This window comes from Coloeus monedula, assembly GCF_965178545.1.
Source record: "Coloeus monedula genome assembly, chromosome: 18".
In the NCBI taxonomy this organism is placed as follows: Eukaryota; Metazoa; Chordata; class Aves; order Passeriformes; family Corvidae; genus Coloeus; species Coloeus monedula.
In genome coordinates, this window is record NC_138798.1 from 10,211,105 (window position 1) to 10,227,702 (window position 16,598).

Sequence of the window (16,598 nt, forward strand, 5' to 3'; positions counted from 1 at the left end):
CTGTGAAGGACACGAAAAGTATGGTTCCGGGCAAGAGTAATGCTCAGATGGACCCTAACAAAACCCTCACCATGTCAAGAGCAGCAAACAATCTTTTATGCCTCCAAGGACACATAAAGAAACCCTCCTGGGGGCAGGGGGGGAAAGTTTTGAGTCTTTCTAATGGAATTACCCCTGCTTCAAAAAATGTTGTGAACTTCAACTAAGCACCTTTGGTGAATATATCTGGTGTTTTCAAACAATAAATTGGGCATACCCTAGGATTTTATTTATTTTAGAGAGTGATAGGCAGAAGACATGACTTGGGAGTCACCTATGAGAAATACCAGTACCAAAATACCTGAATCCTGTGGTCTACTGAAGAATATTGGAATAAACATGTGCTATTCATCGGCTTTGGTTTCCTCCAGATCACAGTAAGGATTACAAAAAAGCATTTAGCAATCCTAGGGCCCAGGAAATGAAAAAGCTGCTGAAGTGGAAACAAGAATATGGATTGCACTGGAGCATTTTTTTTCTTGCTCTACAGAAAACTCTCTACTAACTCCTACCAAAACACAACCACAAAAACATGCTCTCCATGTCATTGGCTCATTCACTGACAGCTGGAAAACACAGGAGAAGTATCTGCTTTCATACTGGGAATCTAATTCACTGCTACACAGCATCATTCTGCAGAAACCCTTTGGTCTCCACTTTGGATCCTATGCACCAAGGCAACAGCCAACCTTCAGCTGCCCAGTCCAGATGCCAGGCCTGCTGACTCACTTGCAAACTACATAATGCTCATAGTTTTGTGATACAGGGTCTGCACAAGACAGTAACTAAAATGAGAAAGGACTCCTTGGCTTTTGAATTAAGAAAAACATTAATTAAAAAAGGTAACAAAAAGACAGGTACTTCTATCAACAGGGAAATAAACCTACTGATTGCCAATATTATTAATTATTAACCATCCAGAGTGTTTCAATGTAAAAAGGCAACCTTATGGCCAAGTGTTACCTTGGTTACACAGGGGCAGGTAGGTAGGCGTGTACCTGTATTTTCATCTTTTTCAAATGTTGCATTACTCTTTCAATCATTGTCAATTTTACTGATATAATGAAGCTAGAATTATAGAATACATAGATGCTAGAATGATAGAATACATAAATGCACACAAATCTACCATTAAAAAATTCTAAAACTCCATATACTTAAGAACAACTAGTGCACCTGTTTTAAAAAGTAAGAGCAGTTTTTGTGGGTAATTCAGACTAGTAATAATCGTTGCACTAATTAAAGAATAAGAATTCTGATAAATAAGAACTTAAATGATTCTTGAGCTAACTCGGGTGCCAGTGGCAGTCTGGATACAGCTAACTTTTCCTGCTTCTAGGATATACCATTACAGAAGTATGTACGGCACCAATAAATGTACATGTACACTAACTGCTGGGAGAAAACAAAAACAACAGTGTTAAGTTTGTGCACTAGACTTAAGTGAGCTAAATAGAGAAAGGCAGTCTTTAGCAACAAGTATTGCCTCTGTTTGAAGCAGGTAAATATGAAATAGCTACTGGGATATTCACATGTAAAGCTGACTTGGTGATCAGCACTTCAGAGAAACAGCTTAAAAGTTACAGTGGACAGAAGCAAATACAAGTCTCTGCATTGATGTAAGTTGTGGGCTTTACAGTTGTTCAGCAACTCTTCTACTGAGCAAACAACTAAATATACCACCTTGGGAAACTCCACTTTAACAGAGGTGACCCCCACTGTGGGTGCTTTGGGGTTTTGTGGGTTTGGGTTTTTCTTCTTTCAGCATACTATGTTGTGTTTTTGTGTTGTTTAGCATATGTCAACCTCTCATTAAACTTTTGATTAAATATGTTTTAACCTGTAAGTGATGTGTTATATAACTCTATCTCTGCTCTGAACAAAAGACAGGACAGCTCATGTAGAGATAACATCCCTGAAGCAGCATTTTATTTTATTCACTTAATTCCAAAACATTTAATTTAGAAGTCTGGCTTCCCAGTCATCCATCTTAACATGGGCAAATATTGACATAGAGTTGTCAGAATACACAGACAACTAAACAGCCAAAGAGTTTACAAAAAATAAATTCATGATTCTTCAAAACAACTGCAAAAGGTTACAAGTATCAAAACTCTTAGGTAGATGCACTGCATTTAAAGAAACTGTGCACATAAGTTAGAGGCAAAAAAAACAAACTGCTACCAAAACCTCACATTTCAAAGAGTTTATTGTAAACTGATGAACAGAGTTGTCATTTCACATCAGCTTAACTGTTTTCATTGACTGAAAAAAATTTGGGGTGGCTAATTTATTTTGCATGCACAAAATGTACTGCTTAACAGAACTGTCAGCTCATTTCAAATGGAAAAAATTTAACTGGAATCTAGTTATCCTCAATCACTTTCCATTATTCCTTCCCATATTTTCCAATCAACAGGCAAACTAAAAATGCCTCCTTCTGCACTGCTCAAGTGCAACTAAGATAAATAGGGCCAATAAACCAATCAATCCATCAATGCCCATGAAGACTCATCTGAAACTGCTTCTTGATAAAGTAGACAGCAGATCTGAACAGCTGTACAATACAGATATGCTTAGCACTAGATATTTAGTGTGACTGTGGCAAGGAAATATTGGTGATGATGGGGATGGCCAAGTGGATGAAAGAGGGATCAGAGGAAAGCTTTTTAATTATTGCCCTCTCCTGCTTCTTCATCCTGCTGATCACTCGTCCACAGAGTGAGGTTATCTCGAAGTAACTGCATGATGAGAGTGGAGTCCTTGTAGGAATCCTCATTTAGTGTGTCCAGCTCTGCTATGGCATCATCAAAGGCTTGTTTGGCTAAAAGGCAGGCCTGCTCAGGGGCATTCTGGATTTCATAGTAGAACACTGAGAAATTGAGGGCCAGCCCAAGCCTAATGGGGTGAGTGGGCTGCATGTGCTCTTTGCTGATTTCAAAAGCCTCTTTATAGGCAGCTTCTGAGGCTTCCACAACACTGTTCTTCTTCTCTCCAGCAGCAACTTCTGCCAAATAGCGGTAGTAATCCCCCTTCATTTTCAGGTAAAAGACCTTGCTCTCATACTGGAAGTCATTGCAGTTCTTGATCAAGTATTTATCTAGGAGAGCCAAAACATCATTGCAGACTGTCTCGAGCTCCTTTTCTATCTTCTCCCTATAGGCTTTAACTTTCTCCAGCTTCTTCTCATTGCCATCTGCCATAGTCTTCTGCTCTATGCTGCTGATGACCCGCCAGGAGGACCGTCTAGCTCCAACTACATTCTTGTAGGCTACAGACAGCAGGTTTCTATCCTCATTTGAGAGGGGCTCATTCAGCTCAGTTACCTGGAAATACAGACAAAAAGCAAATTTAAAGGGTTTGTCTTAGAGAAGAGTGTGCAAACTTCCTTCAATACTTTCATCATGAAGTGCAATATTCCAAATTTCTTCTAGATGCCGAAATTCTTCCTAGACCCCAAAATTCCTTCTAGACTGGAGTAACTTTACAACATTGAAAGTTTAAAACTGTTCTGCAGTCAGGACTTAAACCAGTGAAATCCCCACAGTTCTGCTGTAATAGAAGGGGTATTTAGAAGCCATCGCAAAGAATATTCACTGAATAAGAGTCAGGTTTGTGTAATTGAGAAGCAATCACAGAGGAAGGCTCAGTTTTTTTAGGAAGTCTGCTATAATGATACAGACTACACATTTAGTGATGAATTTAAATGTACCTAGAACACCAGTTTTTTGAATCTGGAACACAGCACCAACACTGGAAGCTGGTGCAATTCTTGCATTTCTTTCCCTTGCTGCTTGCTTCCATTCAACAGCAGAGATGGAAGCGCTGCAGCCGTTAAGCTCTGCACAGTACAAATGGAATTAGTGTTTCATAGTATCTTTCAGACATATAGTTAGCGATTATACAGTGTAATACAAAAGTTACCCTGATTTCTGCTAACTGGCTGCAGACAAATTCCAGGGATAGAACATGAAACTGCATAGAAATAGGACAGCAAATCGGGAACGAAGCCATGAACAGCTTCAAACTCCTCCTTCAAAAAGCTGAGATAGAAGAATAATACTTCTAATACTGTATATTTAGGCCTATTTCACTTGTTTTAATTTAGGCTATTAGACTCACAGTCACTTGAAATTGTTCTACTTTTTAAAACTTATACGCATGAAATTAAACTCAAAGGAATTAGGATGAAAAATGTACCTCCCCTACCTCAAGCATATTGCTTTAAAAGTAGTCACTAGAATTCTAAGGATATGTACTTTGGTGTGAAAATAAACTTATCCTTGTTCAGACACTGTTAAAATCATTAACTATTTCTTTTAAAAAATGTGCACATTTACACTACTTGACAGGCACCGAATACTTATAGTACAAACAATCAAGTCACAACTATTTGCACTATTCTGAGACTGCTGGTATAGACAGTGAACCTTCTAACAAATGTGCTTATTTGCAGATCTAAAAAAATACTTTATGCAAATTATAACTCTTAGACCAACAGAGAGCTTACTTCCAAATTTAGGTTCTGTTCTTAAAATATATTATGTCAATTAGTTTTATCTCCAAAATGCCTTTCCACACTTCAGGAACCTGAACTCCCAAAAGACACTGCTCTGCTTGTCCTAATAGAATTAGAGGCAACCTACAGAGGACAAAATGCACAAGAGTCAACTCTAATGACATTTTGAGAATCTTTATCATAGCTCCCAATCAATATTTTCCTCAACAATCTCCACTACAACTCACCTAACTCATCTTCTCTAATAAAGATATTAACAGTTCTTTTGCAGTTTAGTGACCAAAAATTGGGAGTATATAAAAGGAATATAACCCTGGAAATTCCGAACTCCACATGCTAATGAGCGTGGCAGTACTCCATCAGCTCAGAAATTACTTCTGCGTTTGATCCCACATATGCCATACATCAAGCTGAGCTCCTTCCACATGGAAAACACCCCAAAGTGAATGTTCCACAATGGAGAGCAGATCCACAACCTGACCCAGGTGAGTTGACTGTCTGTGATTATACTTGTTTTGTCAGCCAGAGCACATCACTCACAGCTAGAGCCAGTTCTGAGCCAGCTGCTGCAAAAATGACTGTACCTGAGCCAGTATAAAGTCAGGTTTAATTAATAAAACTTGCCTGATAGAAACTTACACAGTCCATAATTTTGGAACAAATAGAAACCAGACTAATGAATTTAAACCAGATCAATTTCTTGCATCACATGGTTTCAGAGCTATATACCAAGCATTGGAGGTTCTATAGCTACATTTACCCTAGAGAACCCCATGAGGAAGTCATCTCCCAGCAGGGGAGGGCACTACTTACATTAAAGACAACTCATTCCCCTCTCCTACACAAACACCCTTCATTAAGCCCAAACCAGACACTCAGGGATAGGTACTAAAAATACAGAACATCCCAAAATTAAGTCCATTTATATATACAGATAAAAGCCTATATAACAAACTAGAACCTCAAACTATTTTGTTTCAAAAACTTTAGTTCAAGACTTACATTTATTTCACTATGTAGTATTTCTCATATGACTAATTTTAAAATTCTGTATCGCCCATTGTTCATGTTACCAATTGTAAAAAGTAAACTATTTTTTACCACTATGTAGCTATATTGGAAAAGCAACATAAACCAATGGAGGTCCTAAGCACTACATATTAGGATTAATAATGTCTGAAAAATGAAGGGCTTATACATTTTTCACGATTTCTGGAATTATCTAAACCAAAGGTACCCAATCCTGTAATCTCGGGCATCTGATTTGTTGCATCAACTGGGAACCTTTCACACGTACGCCAAAAGCATCTTTCTCCAGTGTGTTGAGAAACAATTCTGTACCTACCATGTAAACTTTATTTGAAATAGCTGAAATCCTGGAGCAGCATTTAATGCAATGGGAACGCCATGCCCCTTGGAAGAACGCCATTTACATATGACTGTATTTTCTATTAAAATAACTTCATCTGGGAAAAAGTAAACTAAACCCATCAAACTATTTTTCTTCTCCTGTTTACACATTACAAGCAAAAATACTGGAGTTCTTCTATGAAAAATAAATTTACAGCAACAAAAAATTTGTATTGAGCAGTAAATTCCTTATTTAAGCTACAACTGCTACTTGGTCTGGCTTTTTTTTTTAAAGAAGGAATTGATGGGAATAAAAAATAAATGTTTCTCCAGCTTTATGCTGACAGATGAAATGGCAGCCCTGTCACACTTTTTTCTTCTGTGGCAGAATCAAAAATCAAGCAAATACACTTTCACTAAAACAAATACTTTGTTACTTTATGTTTCTGAAGTAACTACCAGGCTGTTGGCTATACTCTGTATTGTAAAGTGTAGTAATATCTAAAAGTGAAATTAATTGTTCAGAATTCAGTGTACACTGAAAGCACACTACTTTCATATAGCACCTTTTTAAAGGATCAGATGTGTTACATTCAGAGATTTTAAAAAAGAAAAAAATTAAATAAACTTTTCAAATCCAGGTATCCTGGAGAATAGATATTAGAGTTAGAATACTGATTTCATTCCTTTTGGAGGAAGTCTAAGTTCTCTGGATTGCAATATTACTTCAATATTAACCTACATGGATAAAAAGCTCTCTTAATTATCTCTCAGTTATTTCCAATCACTGAAACAGAAGCATGAGCTGTGAGGACAGACAGCCCTCAGAGCATTCCACAGAAGCTTATGCTCAGACCTACAAAATCAACCTCAAACACTAAAGAGCATTCTGGAAATTGCCGTGTTAGAGTGAACACCTGTGAAAGCCAAGTAGCCAACAGATGCTACATTACAGATATGCAACAGTACATGAACAGCTCAAAATAAGGGAACTGTTGCCTTTTAAATTGAGATTGCCATTTGTATTTTAAAAGTTAAAGTTTCTGTAAGCTTCAAGACTCCCCTCAGTGTTCTCAAACTCCCAATCACACAACTTATCTGCGAGCAGAAGTGGCATTACAGATGAGAATACCATGGCTCCAGATGAATGAAAATTTGCATAGTAATTAGAACAGTTTACAAACAACTGGACATACACACTAGTTGTAAGTACTTTATTTACACACTTCCTGAAGCACAGCAGCTGTGTTCTCATGGTTTCACATGTGCCCAGAAACCATACATACACTGCAGGTCTGCAGCTCTTAGAGAAATATAAAGCTTTCTACTAACAACAGCTAGAAATTGTCTTCTAGAACAGCACATTTTAGTGGTTTCTCTATTTCATCTTTTAAAATTACCATCCAAAAGCAGAGCTGTTACTATTACATTATAGGTATTAAAAACTCTAGAGATACAATTAAAATACAACTTATTTTAACATCTTGTGGCTCTGGTTTGAGATACTCAGAAGTATCACTGTTTTAAAACTGGACTGGTCGTAATATTTATTACAACATAACAGCAAAAGTGAACAAGAGCAGCAAAATTAAGAGTCTTTTTACTGCCCTCACTTAAGGGAGGTGACATAGACATTCTTACAACAAAAATGTGGACTCCATTTGAAGCTGCTCTTTCAAACTAAAATCATCTCGTGCCTTCAAACAGCAGCACTCTCACAGGAAAAAGTTCCTCTTAGGGCCTTTGGTATTCAGAGGACAGATCAGCAAGAACAAACCAGTTGTAAACTGATAACAGCAAAGATGCTGCTAAGCATCCAACGGCATTAACATTACCCATAACATTCGGATCGTGTGAATACTTTGTTTTCAAAAAAGGGACTAGACATAATAGGTTTGATCATTCTCCAATTTTATTACATATCAGTACAGGCAGATCAATACAAATAATTTTCATTGGTTGGTTCTGAAAGAAGCAGAGTTGTAAATGTAACATTGTTTAAACATATGTCAGTATTCAACAGGGTACGGAATGCACTGAGAAACTTACTCTACAAAGAAGAGGCAAAAAGGCAACGTTAAAGCTCGTGAAATGCTCCTGGAACAGGGGGTAGCTTTGACACCTGGATGCAGCTACTGTCTTTGAGTCACTGACGTTAGTGAGTGAGGCCTCTATTCGCGTCTTTTACGGCGAGATAAAAGAAACGTCTAGAAGAGGAAGGGGCTCCTTTTGCTGTGTCCCCAAACAGCCCCCGCCGCAGTGCCCATTCCACCGAACCAGCGCCCCCAAACGCTGGCGTGTGCCCAGAAGGGGAGACGCACCCCAAGGACAAACCCACCACACCATCGGGGTGGAAGCGAGGTGGGCGAGGATGGGCCCCATCTCTAGGAGAGAAGGAATGCACAGCGTTCCCGCCGCGAGGAGAGGCGGGCGGCATTCAAATGGCCGCACTGCGAGCCCGATTGGCGCGGTGGGGAGACAGAGAGGAGGGCATGGGAACAGCCACACCCCCGGGACAGGGACAGCCGGGGAGCGGGAGGGTTGCGAGACAGCCCTTACGAGGGAACGGAAGGAATGAGGGGGGAAGGAAATAGATTTTTAAAGGGAGAGCTAGGTCCGGTTTGGACCGGCTACTCTTTGTCTCATCTGTGCCGAAGGCAGGTAGTACTGGGCACCGCCCCACGCGGCGGCGAGGTGTCCCGGCGGGATGGTCTGGCTCCTACTCCCGCCCTCCTTTTTTCACCGCGACGGGTGGGACCCGGCGGCTCGCATCCTCCCCGGACCCAACCCCGCCTCGGACCAGCCCGCACTTCCTTTCCCTCCCTCCCCCGCTACTATCCCCCTACACACTCCTCTCCGAGTACGCCCCACGGCCGCCAGGCTACCGGCCCCACTCACCGACTTCATGGCCGAGGCCATGTCATCGTATCTCTCCGCCTGCTCGGCCAGGCGGGCTCGCTGCAGCAGCTGCTCTCGGTCCCCCATGGCCGCTTCCGTGGTGGCTGCCGGGCTGGGCTCTGCGCGCCCCTCAGAGAGAGCGGAAGGCGGGCGGGGATGTGCGGCTGGACGCGCACGGGTGGCGGGAGCAGGGACCGTAAGCCGAGCCGCCCGCTGGGCTGTGCCGGGCTGGCCGCCGCTCCCTCGCCTGCCGGCCGCGCTCCCGGACCGACCGCGGCGTGTGCGGCTCGGAGCCTCGCGCTGCTGCCGCCGCCCGCGCCTGCGCGCCGGGAAGGCAACGAGGGGGCGGAGCCGCGGTGCTGCAGGGGAGGGGAGGGGGCGCCGCTCCCCCGCGCTCTATTTCTAGGTGACGTCACTTGCTATAAATAGCTATCGCGGGGCGCCGGCCGCGGGACGCGCGTGCGCGCTGAGAGTGCTGCATTTTCCTGCTGCAAAGGTGGAGGTGGGTGGGGGGGTGCGGGCACTGCGGGACGGGACCGGACCGGACCGGACCGGGCAGGGCACGACATGACATGACACGACACGACACGACACGGGCTTGGACACCGCCACCGCCTCACCCGCCCTGCCTGGCCTTGGCAGAGGCACTGGTGGGTCACGGCTGTGTGACCGCGCTCGGTGTGACCACGCTCCGCGTTCGTGTGTGCCTGCCTTCCTGCCCAGCGCCATGGCTGCTTTGTGCGGCCGCAGCCTGCCAGCGTTGTCTTGCAGTAGTGGCACGGTTGTGCCTCTTTCAGGGAAATAAATGGATCTCGCATCCCGGCTGCCTTGAAACAGCCCTAGTCGTGGGGGTGGTACCACGGACCGATTCTACTACCTTGCCTAACAGATGCAGCTAAATTCAATTTTACCATGTATTTTAATGTGTAATAGTCAAGCTCCTCTTTCATAAATTGACAGAGTACCAGTCTTACATAAAAATCATCTCAAGGTGAGAACCTTGCACAAACCACAAACTACTGCTGGCATCCACAGACACGCTGGGAGCCCCGTTACTCATCTCTTACAAAAAATCATGGATTAAGTTTCCTATTCAACCCTGGCCAGCATTTAAACATCCCTGCACCGCGGTAGGTATGGGGAGCTGCTGTACAGCTGAGTGGAAGGTTTGCTCACCAGCAGACAGTTCAGCACCAGAGCACCTGTGGCAATTTAAGCTCACATCTGTCCTCGCCCCCCAAAGACAAGGAAAGAAAGTCCATTAGCACACCCCGGAAACACGGACAAGGCTTTTCTCACTCCTCCGGATGCTCTCCCACTACCCTCAGTACTCTTGTGCTACCTCAAATGAGTAAATCCAGTCCCTTGTGTCAGACAAAAGTTTTTAGCCTTAACTTTAATGCTGCTGGCTTTTGTGCATTAAGCCCTAATGCCATTTAAAATAAATGCTGCGGTTTTAAAAGGGATTAGATGAATATTGCTATCTTTTTAATGGACATAAATAAATATGACAAATAAGAATAAATGATAGTTATATGTAATAAGGCATGAAAGATAAAAATTACACCCAGCAAGTTAAAAACCGATTGGCAGAACATTCTGGAAACAGCTCTTTGCAGTAGTGTGAAGCACATACACCACTGTGCACACATAGCAGCAAGCCAAATGAGGCTTTTTCCTGCTGGGATTTTGTTCTCACTATCTAAGAGACGGCAGTGACATCTAAAACCTTAACAGAATAGATCCCAAGTATCATTTCAATTTATTATCATAATTATTGTAAAACTTGTATTGATTTTACCTTAGAATAAATGTTTAGCTGAGGACAGAAGGGATATGATTTTGAAAAGATATGAATCCATGTAAAAATAGAGATTTTAAAGTATCTGACCCTTAGGCAAGAATAGTGAGAGACGGGCCAATCCTACTTGACCAGTTCACTTCAGTTGGGAACCTTTGCAGTTGTAGTAATTTCTCAGTAGAGATTAGTCAGTTTGCAAAACATTCCAACAGCTCTGAAAATATGCAGGGTTTAGCAGAAGCTTTCTAGTCTTGTACAGCAGCTTCAGACTCCCCAGGGAAACAGATTACAAAGTATTTTTAAAACGAGTTATTCACCCACTGAACCAATCTGCATTAATCTGCCAAATATATGTAGATATAGCTACACGTGCACAAACATTCTTGTGAAATGCTTTGGTTCCCTTAATTGAGGCTTCTTTAAAAGAGCTATTTCTCAGTCTAAAGCATCTCAAAATTTTGTAACATTGAATCCATGAGGTCATGTGTAACCTCACTGTTCTAAAACCAGATACACATCTAAATTCAACAGCAAGAAGAAGTGCTAAAATAAGGCAACCTTGTGTGCAGCACTTCCACAGTCTGACTGTAACCTAAAGAAAGGGAAGAGATTGCATTTCACATCCAAGGTCTGGAGGAGAGTACCTATATTCTCCTGCGCATACAGTGCCTAGCGCTCTGGATCTTCATCCTCAATAGTGGCTCCACACATCTACTGAGGTACAGAAATTAGAGCTCATGCAATGAATTTTATAATCTACTACAATATTTATGAGTCACAATGTCTTAAAATAAAAATGGAAAGGAAATGGAAATATCAGCAGGCCTTTTATTAGAGTGCCGAATCGGGTGCAAACAGTGCCTGACTGTGGTTCCCCTGCTGAGCTTGGATGCCAGGCAGCACTCCGTGATTCCCATCAAAGCTCAGGAATACTGCTCTCATGAGGCAGGACTCAGAATTGTTCCCAAAGTGACCACACCCAGCAAGAATCTGTAGATGGAGAAATTTATGGCACTGAAAATTGCACTGTGACCTAAGGCTATGGCTCTGCTCCACAGGCATATCTGATTACTGGACAGCACCCATGTTCCATAAATAGCTTCCTGCTGAAATGCCATTCCAGTTCAGTGCTCACTCACATAGGGGCACTGGGGACACCACAGCAGTCTCAGAGGGTGTCTTCCCCAGTGCTAATGTTTAGCTGCAGGGACACTGGTGAAGAGGCAACACCACAAGGAAACCACCATGTGCCATTCCCAGGCTTTCCCCACGGTGGAAAACCTCCCCTTTTGTTGTCCTGGAAGCACTGAGGGAGCACACACATTTTGTAGTATTCTGAGACTCATGGAACTACAGCAGTTCTGCAAAAAAGTCCCTGCCACTAACATCCTCCTGATCCCTGGAGCAAATGATCTTCCCTCTCCTTTCTGCAGCAAGGAAACGTTTTATTTAGGGAGCTGCTAAATGATGAAAGTCTTGGGGACAAGATACTGAAAAACAGAGAGAGAACAGAGAAACCACCCACTGGTGGGGAAGGTTAACCAGCTTCCACATCACAGCAAATGAAATAGAGACAACTGTGGAAGAGAAAGAGAGATTGAGTCTGTGAACATCTGATCTTGGAAATACTTGTGACTGGCCCTTACATGGGGCATGATGCTCAAATAGTGCTGTAAGGACAGATTCTTCCACAGGCTTAGGACTATCTGTAATTTTTATTGTTAGAATTCTAGCAGCACATTCCCCCAGTAAAGTGAGATAAGTGTGCATCAGGAGGATAAGTGTTGTAACCAATGACAAGATCAGAGCATGAGATAGCAGTGGGTGTAGCTGTAGAGTGATGATTCTTTCCCAAACCACAAGGGACTGTAATTTCAGAGACATATTTCTAGCCAAACCATACACCACAGTTCAACAAGCCTCTAGGCTGCCACAGTGTGTGAAAATATTCTACTCTTTGTCATATTTCAGTTTCATATTAATCTTGAATCACTCTCACAGAACCTCCCTCATAACTCAAGGGTAAATCCTGGAATGAAGAAAGATGACACTGCCCGAGTGCTGCTCAACAACAGCAACAGGGTTCATACCATACACTGTGGTGAAGTACGTTGTGTATCTATTCCCCTGCAGGGGAAGAACTTTAAAAAAGGAGGGTAGTGATTTGTACAAAACCTGCAAAGCTCTTGCTCCCTCATAGAAAGGGTAGGTCTGTACCCCGAAGCCTATTTGGGATCACTGCAGTGTATTTTATATCATTTGGCATTCACACACAGTAGCCTTTTGGATGTTCAAAATCCTGTGCAGACACAAGCTGATAAACCCTCAGAACTCTCTGGCAAAATGTGCTATCTTCCAGCACCTGCTCATTTCAGAGTCCAGTGAGGAAACAGCACTATGTCTGAATAAAAGATTATGGCAGTTTTTCCTTGCCAGAATGATTCAGGGATATGCACAGGGGGTTGTCAAGCATGCTCAGTTGTGGGGGTTCCTTTAAGTGGTGAGAACACAGTAGCTACTTGAAAGCAGCTTTAACTCCTCATGAGCTACTTCAGACTACGGTGTTTGCTAGTCCTGCCCAGACAGAAGAATGCAGTTTTACTCTTTATATAATGAAGGGAAAGTAAACCAGAATTCACAAGCTTCAACAGGAAAACATGAACAAGCTTGCTTATCAGCAGCTGCCACCAGAGTACCATTTTGAAAAAAGGTTCTACAGGTAAAAGGAAGAAGAAACAACCTGTGTTAAGAAAATACTGGAAGTAAAAAACCAATATGAATACAAAATAACTCAATCCGACTAAATCCCAGGGTTTTTCCAGAAGTCCTGAGCGCTTGCAGCCTACAGATAAGATCAGAATTTGGATGCCCATGATTTCTAGAACCTCTCTGAAGACACCTCATGCTGAGCATACACAATTAAGGACTCAGCATCAGCAGCCACATTAAAAAAATAAAACCAGATCTGTCTTAACAAATGAATTTTTATTGCCCTTCAACCTTTACCAAAGTGGATTAGTTGACTTAGAACGGGATTAAATCCCACTGAAAATGATTGATCTGAAACAATGACCTTTCACTGTAGAACATAACATGAAAGACTTTGGGGTAAGACTAATGAAGTGCAGAGATAAAACAAAATGCCTTTGCCAACATTTTCAAAAGTGGCCTCTTATTCTGGGTGCCCTACTTGAGTCACTGCGTAAAGAGCTCGTTTCCTCTAAAAATGAGGCCCCAAGCAAGGTAATCCAGGCATCCAGAATGGGAGACTGCCTGAAAATACTGCCTTGAAGCTGTATCTCGCAGCATTTGTCCTGAGCGGGTGTTGGATGCACCAGTGACTGTGACAGCAAGCGGAACTGCCAATGGGACTGCAAGCAGAAAAAGCTGCTACTCATGTCCTCAGTCTCCTCTAGCAATTTCCTGGATTAGTTCAGGGAAGTTTTCATGGCAGCTGCTGTGCAGGTCCTCCACACAGCCATTTCCACACCATACCTCCAGGGTAGAACCATCCTCAGCCTCTGACCTTGCCAGGCTCAGGGCTGTCTGCTGAACTGCCAAGAGAAAAGCTGCCTCTAGCAGCAGTGCTGGAAGACGTGGATGCTGCCTATTGGGAAAGTGTCCCTCTCGCCTCAGGAGAGCCAAGTAACGGAACTTCTGAAAGTGCTCCTAGATTTCCATCCCCTTTCTGTGACCAATTAACACATACAGGCTCTGTTCTCTGGGCCCTTATATGCATTTTAGGATAAAAATAACTTCGGTTTTTTTCTATCTAGGGCAAGCTCCTTTCTTTGCTAGGCCATGCCATGTCGAGGAGGAGGAATGACAACAGCAGGTACAGCACATTCAGCTCAGGGCAGGTCAGCCACGTGCTCAGTGTGCTTCCAAGTACAGCTCCAAGGAAGAACAAAATAAACACATCCAGAGCTTGCTATAGATGATAGGATAAGGAAAGCAGAACACGGTGGGGACGCAAATCACATCTAGGAAACCAGAATGAGGTAAGACACAAATTGAACAAACTGCTACCCCAATGTAAATACAATGGAAAGAACTCCACTAGGCTCTCCTTGAAAGACTAACTCCAGCCAACAGTACAGGCAGAGAAGGCCTAAAGCACCACTGGCGTTCAGCAGAGATTCACTTGTTCTCTTCCTCTACTGCATGGCCAGGCACCCCATCAGTGCTGGCTCATGGATGGGGAAGAGCAGCCCACCCCTGAATTCTGCTCAGCCCCCTGTAACCCAGCTTGGCCAAGTCCTGTGAGATCACCTGTAGGCACCACTTGCAAATTCCTGTCCAAATGCAATTAGCTCCTCAAAGGTGCTTTGTGCAGGTTCAGTATGCAGATGACATGGGGCAATAGTGGGCCAGAATACACTGTACTTTACATCTCTTAAAGGGCAATACTTTTAATTTGCTTGATTTCACATATCAAGCTTCGAATTGTCTAAGATAAATTTACAGGAAATTACCTAGAAAATTCAGTTGTCCTCCAGGGAACAACTGCACAAATTCAAAAATGAAATTCATGAAGTATAAGAGAAAAGGCTTTAATTCTGCTTTAGCTGAAAATCCTTTTTCATATCTAAGTTTGGAAAAGAGACTTGTTCTAGCACTCCTGAGGAATTTTGCTGTATTGAGCCTCTTCTTTTTAACTAAAAACTCAAAACAACTGCGTTCTTGAACTATTTAAAAAACTTACAAGGCCTTAGGACACTGGTGTTGTTAAGGTGGTAGAACAAAGGTCACTTATATGCAAAGCCAGAATCTGTGCATTCCCTAGCATGGCTTGCTTTTTTACAATAGAACCTATTTAGAATGACAGGTATCTAAAATTTCTATACCGGCAATGTTAATCTAATCTTATCTCCCTTACCAGGGAACAGAACTAAGTATTTGAAAGGAACTGAAAATACACCTCTTTGTAAGAGAGGCGTCATTCCTCTTTACTCCAATACATCTTCAACAGCAGGAAAGTGGAACCTCCCTGGCTTTCATCCACATGTATCACATACCACTGACTGCCTAAATCATAGTCATTGTACTGACATGTCATATCAGCAGGGATGAAAACTAAAGTACCTTATTTGGGATCTCAGACAGCAGCCCAGAACGATTCAGTGGGAATTTTGCTATGGGGCTGCTGCCTTCGCATGGAGCCGCGTCCCTGCCTGGCTCCTGACCGTGTCCCGTCTCCGTTCCACCGCAGGCCGCAGAAGCGACGATGACAGAGCCTAGAGAATGGGTTTCCACAAAGCGTGACCGTGGCGGCGCTCCCTGTGCATTCCCCGCCCCTCAGGGGTCCCGCCGCTGCCTCAGCCCCGCCCCCGCCCCGCGCGCTCCCTGAGGCGCCGCGCGCGGCCCGCTGTTGCTATGGCCGGGCGGGCGGCGGCAGCCAGTCAGGGCGCGGCGGGACAGAGCCGTCGCTGTTGCCGGCGGCCGCGGACCAACGGGGAGGCGGCGGCGGGCGGCCCGAGGGCCAATGGGGAAGCGGTGGCGGGCGACGGGAACGGCCCCGAGCGGAGGAGCGCGGGCGGGCGGTGGCCGGGCGGGCTGGTCCCTCACGGGTGTCCGTGCGGGCCGTACAAGCCCGGCGCCTTTGCTCCCTGCACAAATGCCCTCATTCACTCACGGCCCCGCTGTTGACGGCAATAAGCGATAACGTGTGTAACCCTTCCAAGCACCGCTGTTCCAAACACGAACAAGAGAGGGGCATTCCTAGTGAAATCCACCAGAATAAAGGAGGCTTCAGGCTCTCACCACCCACAAGTGTTCCCAGGGCAGCTGGGTCCTGCGTCTTAATACATAATTGCCATGTGAAAATTATCACCTCCCACCCTTACCTTGAAAAAAAAAAAAAACAAAAAACCAAAAAACCCCCTGGAGAAACAGTAAATAAAATTCTTTATTTGAAAACTTTGTAACAAAAGGTAACAGAGGCATCTTCTCCCTGTATCTCAGGGCTGGAGGTTTGGGAAAGAGGACCCA

At 43.6% G+C, this 16,598-nt stretch overlaps 1 protein-coding gene across 1 annotated transcript; it reads right to left on the reverse strand.

Moving 5' to 3' along the window:
* Nucleotides 1-1,940: 1,940 nt before the first annotated feature.
* YWHAH (tyrosine 3-monooxygenase/tryptophan 5-monooxygenase activation protein eta) lies at nucleotides 1,941-9,117 on the reverse strand. Its single transcript, XM_082293131.1, has 2 exons — nucleotides 8,807-9,117; nucleotides 1,941-3,365 (listed from the first exon to the last, which is right to left on the reverse strand). The coding sequence occupies exons 1-2, from the start codon at nucleotides 8,891-8,893 to the stop codon at nucleotides 2,709-2,711; spliced, it is 744 nt and encodes a 247-aa protein (XP_082149257.1). The 5' UTR covers nucleotides 8,894-9,117; the 3' UTR covers nucleotides 1,941-2,708.
* Between the last annotated feature and the right edge of the window lie 7,481 nt (nucleotides 9,118-16,598).